General features: G+C 36.7%; 1 protein-coding gene across 1 annotated transcript in view; it reads right to left on the reverse strand.

The window, feature by feature from the left end:
• The window catches only part of CLEC2A (C-type lectin domain family 2, member A), a 42,549-nt gene that overhangs the window by 3,644 nt on the left and 25,557 nt on the right, over positions 1–13,348 (reverse strand). The window contains exons 2-3 of the mRNA XM_006903198.1: positions 9,840–10,012; positions 449–552 (exon numbers count right to left, since the gene is read on the reverse strand). Of these exons, the coding sequence (XP_006903260.1) occupies positions 449–552; positions 9,840–10,012 (277 nt within the window). The remainder of the gene's footprint in view (positions 1–448; positions 553–9,839; positions 10,013–13,348) is intronic.

Raw genomic sequence — 13,348 nt, forward strand, 5'->3', positions numbered from 1 at the left:
GGAGAGAATGGTGCGGCAATGAAGGAGTGAAAGCCCAGAATCCCTGTGTATGTTCATTGAAACTAATAAAATTTAATAATAATAATAATAAAAACTCTATTTCTCATTTAATAGGATCAAGATGAGATCTTTTAGCCTATGTGTGGTCTTTTCCATGTTGTGCTGCAAATCTAAAGTATATATCTTTTTTTCTCCAGAGGACTTCTCCTGTGAAGATGTCCTGCCTTAGAAAGCTGATCAAAGCTTACTATGAGTAAAATTGATTCAACTAGAGTGTGTATACTTCAGAGTGAATGAGCATATGACACAGAGTGGAGAATGAGAAAGGTAACTACATATAAGACAATAGAAAGATTTGCTTGAAAAATTATAACTCAAAATGATTCAAATATCTTTTTAAAGAATATGAAACAAGAATAAATTTTTTTCAGCTGAATTGAAAACATACCAGTAATTGAATATTGTTCCATTTGTCCACTTCCAAGAATTCTCTGGTTCCTTGTTCAATCCAATCCAGTGCATAGAAGTTCCTGTGTGGCTCTTCAAAAATTCCTTCCACAAAGCACAGGGAATCATCCATTATTTAATATTTTAAAGCACATTAATAAGCATGCTTATTACACCAACCACACCTCTTTTATGATTTGGTGAATCATGATTGTATTGTGAGAAACTCAAAACTTGGCAGTTCAAACCCATTAACCAGGTTATAAGAGAAAGATAGGAAATCTTCCATAAAAGTGTACAGCTTTGAAAATCGGTAGAGGATCACTTTAAATTAAAAGTCACTTGTTGACAATGGGTTTGATATTATCACTTGCAAGTAAGATTCTGCTGAAAATTTTCCAAAAAATGACTAGAGCAGTATGTCAACAGAGAATTGCCATATATGCAGGCTCTGTTTAGAAGAGGCCATGGTATTAAGGATATTATAGCTAATGTTAGATGAATCTTGGCTGAAAGGATAGAGTACCAGAGAAATGTCTATCTGTGTTTCATTGACTATGCAAAAGCATTTGGCTGTGTGGTTCACAACAAACTGTGGCTGACTCTGACAAGAGTGGGAATCCCAGAACTTTTGATTGTGCTTATGCAAAAACCTATACTTGGACTATGAGGCTGTCAGAACAGAAAAAGTAGAAACTGTATGATTCAAAATTGGGAATTATGTACACCAGGGATGTATTCTTTCTCCATACTTTTTTCAATCTATATGCAAAACTGGTCATCCAGGGCCATTGTACATAGGGTTGCTATGAGTCAAAAATGACTCCATGGCACATAACAACAACTACAATGCTTGTATAGGAAGAAAGAGTGCTGTTAAGTTTTCCCACTATGAAATCTTTCATAATACAAAATGGCAAAAAATAATGAAGGAATAATCACTAATTTATATAATAGGTTTTGAGTAGTCAGCATGCAGCCAGGAGTGACCAGTTCTTAAAGAAGGACATCAAGCTCAGAAAGGTGAAGGGATAACACAGAAGAAGACAACCCTGGATAAGATGGATTGATACAGTAACCTGAGTCATGGGGGTTGTGTGTTGGAATCAATAAGACTGGCTCAGGACACAGCAGGCTTCAGAACAATTGTACATAGGATTGCTATGAGTCGCAGGTGACTTGACGACACATAACAATAACAAATCTAAAAAAACAGCCAAACAAATTATGTAAAATATCATGTTGTTTTTGTGTTATGTGCCATCAAGTCACCTGCGACTTATAGCAACTCAAAGTACAACAGCCCTAAACCCTGCACTATCTTGTGCTGATTTTATTGTCTCCAACACACCTACCCCATTACCTCACTCACAGAATCAATCCATTTCATTGATGTTGCTCCTCCTCTCTTGTGCTATCTATCTCTCCACCCTTTTAAGCATGATGTCCCTCTGCAAGGACTGGTTCCTCTATGCAACATGTCCAAAGTAGGTCAAATGAAGCTTCAGAATCCTTGCCTTCAAGAAGCAGCCTGGTCTCACTCTCTCTAGGATGAATCTCTTTGTTGTCCTAGCTGTCCATGATATATTCAATACTCTTCTCCAGCACCAAAGCTCAAAAGCACCAATTTTACTTCTATCATCCTTAGTTATTATCCAGCTTTTTGATGCATGGCAAGTAATTGTAAAGACTCTGGCCTGGATTAGGTGCTCCTTAGTCTTCAGACTGATATCGTTGCTCTTCACTATTTTGGAAAGGTCCCTGATAGCAGATTTTCACAGTGCAATTCGTCTTTTAATTTCCTGGCTGCTAGTACCAACAGTATTGATTGTGAAGCCAAACAAACTATAGCTGTTAACAATCTCAATCTCCTCACAATCTATCATGCTACTGCCAATCAGCCCAGTGATGAGAAACTTTGTTTTCTTAATGTTGAGCTTCAATCCACATCAAAGACTGTAGTTCTTGATCTTCTGCAGCAAGCACTTCAGCTCCTCCTCAGTTTCAACAAACAGGGTTGTGTCATTTGCATAAAGTAGATTGTTGATGACTTTTCCTCCAATCCTGATGTCACATTTCTCCTCATAGAGTCCAGCCTCCCAGATAATCAGTTCTGTATTTAGATTGAAAAGGTTTACAGCCAAAGCCATTATCAGAGGTCAATTTATAGCAATTAGCAAACACATCAAAAGGCAGGAAAAATTTACCATTGACTCTCTAACCCAACATCTCCAACAAATTGAAAAAAAAAAAAACCAACAAGAAAACCTGACACCCTTGGAAAAAAAGCTGAAATTATAAAAATTAGGGCAGAAAGAAATGAAATAGAAAACAGAAAAACAAGTGAAACCATCAAGAAAACCATGAGTTAGTTCTTTGACAAGGTCAATAAAATCAACAAAACATTAACAAAACTAACAAAGGAAAAGACATAAATAATCCAAATAAGAGATGAAACAGGCAATATCATAATAAAAACAACTAAAATAAAAAGGTTAACAATGGAAAATTATGAAAAACTATACTCAAACAAATATGAAAACTTAGAGAAAATGGACAATACTAGAAAATCACAAACTACCTAAACTGACACAAGCCTAAATTAAATACATGAACAGACTCATTACAAAAGAAGAAATTGAAAAGGTAAAAAAACAAACAAACAACAACAAAAAAAAAACCCCAACAACTTCCAGCGGAAAAAAAAAAAAAGCCCTGGACCAGATGGTTTTACAAGGGAATTTTATTAAACTTTCCAAGAAAAACAGTGACCAATTCTATATAAACTCTTACAGAAAATAGAAAAAGGTGGAGTTCTCCCGTACTCATTCTATGAACCAAACGTATCCTTGATACCAAAGTCAGGTAAAGACACCACCAAAATAGAAAACTATAGGCCAGTATCTCTCATAAACATAGATGCAAAAAGCCTGAATAAAATTCTGGTCAATAGAATCCAATGACAAATCAAAATATAATTCACCATGACGAAGTGAGATTCATAAAAGGTATGCAAGGATGGTTCAACATAAGAAAAACAATACCCATCACTAATAATAGCTAACCACAAGATTAAATACTTGGGAGTAAATCTAACTAGAAACATAAAGTATCTATTCTAAGAAAATTACAAAACATTATTGCAAGAAACAAAAAGAGACCTGGAGAAATGGAAGGATATCCCTTGCTCATGGTTAGGAAGACTCAATATTTTGAAAATGACAATCGTACCAAAGGCAATCTACACATTCAATGCAATTCCAATACAAATACCAATTCCATTCCTCAACAAGATGGAAAAGGCAATTTCTAATTTCATTTGGAATGGAAAGAGACCCCAAGTAAGCAAAGCACTCCTTAAAAAGAGAATCAAGGTAGGAGGCATCTCACTCCCGATTTCGAATCCTACTACACTACCATGGGTGTCAAGAAAGCATGGTACTGGTGCAATGAGATGTGGAATAGAATTGAGAACCCAGAAATCAGCACATCTACCTATGGTCAACTGATTTTTGACACAGATATGAAATCAGTTAAATGGGGAAACAACAGCCTTTTTTAAGACATGGTGTTGGCAAAATTGGAAAACTATCTACAGAAAACTCAAACAAGACTCATACCTCACACCATACACAAAAACCAACTGAAAGTAGATCAAAGATATAGGACTAAAACCAAGGACTATAAACTTCATTAGTGAAAAGCTCAGAAGAACCCTAGAAGCACTGATCCACAACATAAACAGTCTTCCAAGCATCCTGAAAAACCTACAAACAGGAGAGAGTAAAATTGATGAATGAGACCTTCTAAGAAACAAATCCCTATGCACATGCAAAACTTTTCCAACAGGGTAAAAAGGGAAGCCATAGAATGTAAATGAGTATTTGATAATGACATGTCTGATAAGGGACTTATATCTAGAATTTATAAAATATTCGAGCACAACAAGAAGATAAAAGTAAACAACCCAAATGGAAAATGGGCACAGGATATGAACAGACACTTCACCAAAGAAGACATTCAGATGACAAACAAACACATGAAGAAATGATCACTATCCCTAGTTCTAAGAGAGATGCAAATCAAAACAACTATGAGATATCATCTCACCCCAGTAAGACTAGCAAAATACAATAGAGCAGCAAACAAAAAATGCTTATGAGGTTGTGGAGAACCTGGAAACCTTATTCACTGTTGGTGGGAGTACAACCACTATGGAAGGCAGTATGGTTCTTTCTCAAAAAGTTGGAACTAGAAATCTCATTTGACCCAGCAATTCCACTACTGAATATACCCTAAAGAAAACAGAATTGGTAGATATACGCACACCCATGTTTATTGCTGCTTTGTTCTCAATTGCAAAATCACCTGTGTCCATCAACAAACGAATGGATAGAAAAGCTGTGGTATATTCACACAATGGAATGTTATGCAGCACTGAAAAGCAAAGCTCTGAATATAGGAAAGGAAAGGAAGTGAAGGGAGGGGAGGGGAGGGAAGGGAAGGGAAGGAAAGAGAAGGGGAGAAAAGGTTTAGACATAAAACACTTCGCTGTTGTACACCCATCCCCATTTGAACCATGTAGTGTTTCCTTGCTCTGTTCTGACTGCCTCCTAGTCCAAGTATAGTTTTTTGCAAAAGTATAATCAAATGTTCTGGTATTCCTATTCTTGTCAGAGTCAGCCACAGTTTGTGTGATCCACACAGTAAAATGCCTTTGCGTAGTCAATAAAACACAGATAGATATACCTCTGGTACCATGCTTTCAGCCAAGATCCACCTAACATTAGATATAATATCCCTATAAAGTCTAAAATAACACTGATTATTTGATGCTTAGGTCCTGAATGTAGTTAATTCTCCAAGAAGTGCCAATCTTGCTGCTTAGGAGGCATTCTGCATCACATCACTACAAAATCCACACTGAGAACTGTTTTCAACCCTTTTCATAAAACCAAAAACCTTCTTTGAGTTTGTTTTGGTTAGTGAAAACAAGAACTAATGTAGGTCTTTTTAAAAGCTGGTGCTTTTGAACTGTCTGCCTTTGGGGTGCTAGTGAAACTCCTTACTAAGTCACCAGAGCTCTCTATGCTCTTTTGAGTAGGTACCACAATAAGAATGCTCTTGCTGTTCTGTACTTTCTCATACAATCAAACATAAAAGAAAACTTTTTAATAAATAAGATTTCTGGAGAAAGAGAGAACTAAGTAATGGGCTTCATGTTTCTCTTATTGACTTCTTGTTATTAGTCAAAAACATCAATTATGTTAGGTTTCCTATACAAAAGGCACAAATTTGTTTTTAATTCTGCCTACAGTACAAGGTGTTCTTTCTTTGCTCTCTTTTACTTCCAATTATTGTCTTACTTTTCAAAGTACCTACACATGTCTATTACATCCTCATATCTAATTCCAAAACTATTTTTAATTATAATTTAATTATTTTCTAGGTTATTTTTGGTAGTATGTAAACGTAATAACATTGAAAACAATAAATTAGACAACAGAAGAATATTTAGTGATGATATTTTACTATGCACAAATTTTCTTCAGTGGTTATTAACATGGACTCATGACTTGAATGCACATATCAGCTTGATAATTTATTGCTATGTGATGTTAGGCTACATAATATTCCTGAGCCTCACTTTACTCACCTTTAAATTAGGGACACTATTATGTTTATGACCTGAGGAATGAAATGGTATATTACTCTGGAGATGAAAAGGAGAGGAAAAATGGAGTTGATTTCATAGTTAAGAAAGTCATTTCTAGATCCATCTTGAAGTACAATATTGTGAGTGACAGGATAATATGCAAATGCATACAAGGAAGGCCAGTGAATACAATATGCATCAACAACCAGAGCCAAGGAAAAGGAAATAGAAGACTTTTACCAACTTTTACAGTCAGAGATCGATCGAACATGCAATCAAGATGCATTGATAATAATGGGTGACTGGGATGCAAAAGTTGGGAACAGAGAAGAAGATTCAGTAGTTGGGAAACATGGACTCCATGACAGAAATGGAGCTGGAGAGAGAATGATTTAATTTTGCACAATCAATGACTTATTCATTGCAAATACATTTTTTAAGAGACATAAACACAGGTTACATACATAGATTTCACCTGATGGTATGCATAGGAGTCAGATTGATTACATATGTGGAAAGAACCACTGGAGAAGCTCAATATCAGCTGTGAAAACTAGACCAGGAGCTGATTGTGGAACAGACCACCAACTCATATGCAAGTTCAAGCTTAAGCTGAGGGAAATTACACCAGATTCACGGTAACAAAAATATGACTTTGAATTTCAAATTTCTGAATTTCAGAACCATCTCAGGAACAGGTTTGAGGCCTTGAACACTAATGAGTGAAGACCAGATGAGTTGTGGGAGGATATCAAGGGCATCATCCGGCAAGAGCGCAAATGGTTATTACAAAGCCAGAAGAGGAAGAGAAGACTAAAATCGATGTCAGAAGAGACTCTGAAAATGGCACTGGAGCGCAGAGAAGCCAAAGCACAAGGAAGAATTCAAGACACTAAAGAGTTGAATAGAAGATTTCAAAAGGCAGCACAGGATGACAATGTAAAATATTATAATGAAATGTGCAAGGAGTTGGGAGTCAGAAAAACAAAAGGGCTGAACTCAGCATTTCTTTTTTTTATGCAAGATTTTAATCTTGAGGTTAGGGGTATTAACAGATCTTTATTAAGACTTCAGCATTTCTTAAGCTCAAGTAACTGAAGAACAAATTTAAACCTTGAGTTGCTATAATCAAGGATGCTTTAGGCAGAATATTAAATGGTCCAGGAAGTATTAAAAGAAGATGGAAAGAAATTATAATGAGCCACTATATCAAAATGCAGACACAGAAGAATTTAATGAAACAATATACGAGCAAGAGCCTATGGTGATGAAGGAAGACGTTGAAGCTGCTTTGAAGGAAATAGCAAAAAATAAGGCCCCCCAGAATAGATTGTATACCAATTGACATATTTCAGCTAACAGATGCTGCCCTGGACGTGCTCACCAAGTTGTGCCAAGAAATCTGGAGAACAGCCACTTGACCAACTGACTGGAAGAGATCTATATTTGTTCCCATCCCAAAGAAGGGTGACCCAACAGAGTGTGGAAACTATAGAAAATTATCATTGATTTCACATGTGAGCAAGATTCTACTGAAGATTATCCAAAAATGACTGGAACAGCACATCAGCAGAGAATTGCCAGAAGTCCAGGCTGGGTTTAGAAGGTGTCATGATACTAGGGATATTGTAGCTAATGTTAGATGGATCTTAGCTGAAAGCAGGAATGTATATCTGTGTTTCATTGAGTATGCAAAGGCGTTTGTGTGGATCATAACAAACTGTGGCTGACTCTGAGAAGATTCGGAATACCAGAACACTTGATCGTGCTAATGAAAAACCTATACTTGAACCAAGATGCAGTCATCAGAACAGAGCAAGGACACACTACATGGTTCAAAATTAGGAAGGGTGTACCCCAGGGATGTGTCCTGTCTCCACACCTTTTCAACCTATATGCAGAGCAGATTATCTGGGAGACTGGGCTCTATGAGAAGAAGTGTGGTGTCAGGATTGGTGGACAATTCATCAACAATCTGCGTTATTTAGATGACACAACCCTGCTTGCTGAAACTGAGGAGAACCTGAAGTGCTTGCTGCAGAAGGTCAAGGACTGCAGCCTCCAATATGGTTTGAGGCTCAATGTAAAGAAGACAAAGATTCTTACCATTGGACCAATTGGCAGCATCAGGATGGATGGTGAAGAAATTGAGATTGTTCATAGCTTTAGTTTGCTTGCTCCACAGTCAACACTCTCGGCACCAGCAGCCGGGAAATTAAAAGACGTATTGAGATGGGAAATTCTGCTGTTAGGGACTTCTCCAAAGTACTGAAAAGCAATGGTGTCTCTCTGGAGACTAAGGTGCATCTGATACAGGCCATGATCTTTGTTATCACTTGTTATGCATCAGAGAGTTGGACAATGACTAGGGAGGATAGAAGGAGAATTGATGCCTTTGAGCTGTGGTGTTGGAGAAGAGTATTGAGGGTACCATGGACTGCTAGGAAAACAAACAGATTCATCCTGGAAAGGGTTAAACCAAGCAGCTCCCTGGAGGCAAGGATTCTGTGGCTCTGTCTAACATACTTTGGACATGCTGTAAGGAGGGACCTATCCTTGGAGAGGGACATCATGCTTGATAGGGTGAAGAGACAGTACAGGAGGGGAACACCCTCTATGAGGTGGATTGATTCAGTGACTGGTGTAATAGGGGTGGGTGTGTCGCAGACAGTGCGATTGGCACAGGACAGAGCAGAGTTTAGGGATGTTGTACATAGGGTCACTATGAGTTGCAAGTGAGTTGACAGCACATAACAACAACATTATGTTTATAAAGGACTAATGAGTAGAGTTGCACTGTCAGCCTAAAGATAAGTGGTTCCAATCTACCAGCTGCTCTGGAGAAAAAAATGAGCAATTACATGTGATTTACAGCCTCTGAAAATCCACTGTAGGCTCACCTATGAGTCAGTTATGACTCAATCACAAATAATAACAGCAACTACATCGGTAAAAAGCTCCGATGGCATAGTTCACAGAGAGTTTTGCTGCTAACGCAAAGGTGAAGCCTCTCTGCCAGTTAGAATTCACCAGTGGCCCTGTGACCCAGTGGAGAAAGATAGGCAATCTCTTCCTGTGATTTTTCATGTCCCTGAAAACCTGCTGGAGCACAGGTGACATAAACAATAGAGAGTTGTATAGATAATTCATAGTTTGCAAAACATGGGAGGTTCAAACCGACCAGTGGGTATGTGGGAAAAAGATGGGCAGTCTCAGCACTGCAAAGAAGGGTTACTGTGAGTTGGAATCCACTCATCCGCAATGAGATTTGACTGTACCTATCTCAAGACATATGTCTTTGAGATGGGGCATTTCAAGTGCTCTTCAGAGGCAAAAGTGATAAGGCTGCTTCTCACATACTTTGCTTAGGAGAGGCTATCCTGCCCCTTAGGAGGGGGCATCATGCTTGGAAAGGTGGAGGGTCAGAAAAAGAGAGGAAGAACCTCAACCAAATGGATTGACATAGTGACTGCTGCAATGGGCCTGAAAATATTAAAGATTGTGAAGATGGTTCAGGATAGGAAAGGGTCCAGAGCTGTTGTTCATAAGATCATTATGAGTCATACTCAACCACACCTCACAACAACAACAATTTCATAAACAGAAGTTCAAGATTACATGCATTATTATAAGTATAATGCTTAAGAAAGAATTACATACTATTAACTGTTATCAATTTTATTCTCTTTGTACAAACTCAATTTCTGACATGCTTAGCAACTTCCCCTGTAATTACCATATCCTTTTGTGTGTCAATCTGAGCTAGTTCTGATCCATGTGAATTACAATATCTTCTACTGTTTGACCAATTACTGGTATCCGCAGAAAAATAAAAGCATTTCTCTCCAAATCCCCTCCAGTCTCCAGAACAAGCAGGAATTTTTGGACATTTTAGTCTGGAAAACAATACTGTTAAGAGAAAGAAATTATAATTTAGGATAGTTTAAAATTATTTCTGTACTTCCTGTTGACTCAATTTTACTTTTCATTACTAAGGTTGGAGGACTTTATGTTTGTTTATATGAAGATTAAGGAGTCTAATTTCTTTTTCTCTCAAGTAATTGAGCAGTTTATGCTTTACCACACTTTCTTTACTCTCAGATGTTGCAGACTGAGGGTAAAATAATTTTATCATTATTGATAATGAGACATAGAGCTAGGAATGAGCTAGAGCAGAGAGCATAAAACAGGGGGCCATCAGGTCTTGACTGAAGACCCCAAGTCATGTTTCTCTGTGTATTTATTGATAATCAGGGGAACCAAATCATAAAAGGAATTCCTTGTAAATGAAGCCGAATTTTTCTCCATTATCAACCTAATGCTCTAGCTCAGGAAGTATTTCACAGGTAGTAACACTTCCTCTGTAGATGGCCCCTAGCTGTCTCCTGTCTGCAGTGAACAAACAGCTCATTTTCTGTGATCTGCCACAAGAGAAATCCTTCAATTCCTGAACAAGGGTTTTCATATAACATTTGGTATAAAGTTTGGATTTCCATACTTAGAATTAATATTTATCTTTGGCTTCTTTTAAAAAAAACAGAACACTTAAAAGCATGACAATTTTTATTTTTATAAATCTTGCAAAATTCATTGAGTCATTCTTTTCCTTTTCTTAAAAATGTGTTTCATTTTATTATTTTATTTTACTATTTTTGTGTGTGTGTACCATCAAATTGGATCTAACTGGTGCCGGAGGAGATTGCACCTCTTTTTCCAGCTGAGCATCTGGTGGATTTGATCCGCTCTTTTCCTTTTTTAGCATAAGGTAATAGGAATAAGTAAACATTTCACAAAACAGTCATTTCCAATCCCAAATATAACAATGAAGAATTATTGTTATTATAAGGCAATAATGTATGGTAGTTAAAATATCAGATGCTAGAGTAACAGATAAGAATCAAACTCATAGACATGGCATTCATACTTGTCAAAAGTTATTTATTCACTTAGGCCTCTGTACTACTATCTTGAAAATTAATTTTTAGGAACATTTCTGTGCCATTTTCTCATAACAATTGAATGTAAAAAAATCAAAGAATAAAGTATTTTAAAAAGGACCTGAGTGGTGTAGTGTATTAATTTGGCTGCTAAGTGACTGTTTGAATCTATGTGGCAGTATCCTACCAAAAATTTACAGCTTGGGCAACCTAGTAGAGGGTTTCCAAGAGTCAAAATTGACTGGATGGAGTAGATTTGTTTTGGTCTTGGGTGGTGATAACAGTTAGTGTGCGACTATTAAAGGTTTATGGTTCAAAACCTTTAAGAGGTACCATGGAATATCTTCCGTCTTTCTCCACAAACACTACAGCCAAGAAAATTCTATGGATTAGTTCTATTCTGCAAGATATTGATTCCATTATTTCAGAAATATTACTTGCAATGGCAATTAAAAAAACTGTTACTATTGATAACTGGCTGATGATCATCTTTAAATTTTAAAGTATTTTATTTTAAGGAGTCAAAAACTTCTACATCAAGAAAATAGGTCTATCATGAAACTGAGAGTATTTTTTAAATAGAAATAAGAAATACGGAAAAATCTGACAAACTGGGAGAAAGCAGAGGACAAATATCTACAAATCCTTTTATAGCTCTATAAATGAGAGATCCCTCTTAAATTTTGACATTATAAACATTTGGGCACTATGAACAAAAAGAATCATAGAAAATTTGTAAATTAAGCTACTTACCTATTGAAGAAATAAACATAATAATCACTATAATCCATACAACATACTTTATAGTAATACACCATGTTTGTTTTGGTTTCATTAAGGTAGCTGCAAAAAAAAAAAAATCTACAGTATGGTCTCTGAAGAAACTAGTATCTATGACATATATTGATAATTTATTATTTTCCTGTAATAATTTCTGAAGAAACCCTCATTAAAATTATCTATTTTTGATCATAATGAAGGATATAAAGATACTGCAAAATGAAAAGCAGATAAGTATGAATGATTTGTATAGTTTTCTGATAGGAGTGGTATTGTGGAAATCACTTACAATTTAGACAATGCAGACAGAAACGGGAGAAGAGTGGATACATAATGAACACTCTACTGGAACAGATGAGGAAAATAACTATTTGAAAGGGATATATAACTAGACATTGTATTTATGACAGCAATGTGGAACAATAGATGCATTACAAAAAGTAGACCAAAGGAGGGGAACAAAAGAGGAGGCAAGAAGTTCAACAATAAATGAAGGAAAACCCAATATTTCTGTGAATATCTGTTAAAATGACAACAAGAAAAAAGTTTAAAAAAAGGTGGAAACAGAATTGGGGCTACTGTTGTGGTTATGTGCTGTTGAGTTACCTGTGACTCATAGGGACCTTATATACAACAGCCCTAAACTCTGCCCTATCCTGTGCCAATCAAACTGTCTTTGGCACCCTTACCCCCATTACTCCAGACACTGAATGCAGCCATCTCATTGAGGGTCTTCCCATCCTGTACTGTCCCTCCACCCTCCCTGGCATGACGTCTCTCTCGAAGGACTGGTCCCTCCTTGCAACATGTCCAAAGTATGTCAGACAAAGCTTCAGAATCCTTGCCTCCAAGGAACAGCCTGGTTTAACCCTCTCTAGGATGAACCTGTTTGTTTTCTTAGCAGTCCACGGTATATTCAATACTCTTCTCCAGCACCACAGCTCAAAAGAATCAATTCTCCTTCTATCATCCCTAGTCATTGTCCAACTCTCTGATGCATAGTAAGTAATTGCAAAGACCATAGAATGTATTAGGCACACCGTAGTCTCCAGAGTGACATCGTTGCACTTCAGTATTTTAGAGAGGTCTCTAACCACAGACTTTCCCATAGCACTACGTTGTTTAATTTCCTGGCTGCTGGTGCCAAGAGTGTTGACTATAGAGCCAAGCAAACTAAAGCTGTGAACAATCCTCATCTCTTCACCAGCCATCATGATGCTGCCTATCAGACCAGTGGTGCTACTAGTAATAAGAAATTTAAAGGTGATTAACAGAACTATGAAAAAAGATGAGAAATAAAAGTAGTAAAATGTTATGCCTGAAGAACTTACCTGCAAAGATGACTTTTTTCCATTTATTTTATGAGCAATAAAGGATAAATTTAATGTAGTATAGCAAGAAAAATATCAGATGAAATCAGTTATTGTGGTGAACAGAACAGATTAGAGAAATAAGAGAGCATTAGAATCTATGGAAATATTATTGTTTTTGTAATTGTTGTTGAGTATTATCAAGTTTGAGCTGATCC

This window comes from Elephantulus edwardii, unplaced genomic scaffold (genome assembly GCF_000299155.1).
Source record: "Elephantulus edwardii isolate Elephantulus edwardi_28Jun2011 unplaced genomic scaffold, EleEdw1.0 scaffold00533, whole genome shotgun sequence".
Classification (NCBI taxonomy): domain Eukaryota; kingdom Metazoa; phylum Chordata; class Mammalia; order Macroscelidea; family Macroscelididae; genus Elephantulus; species Elephantulus edwardii.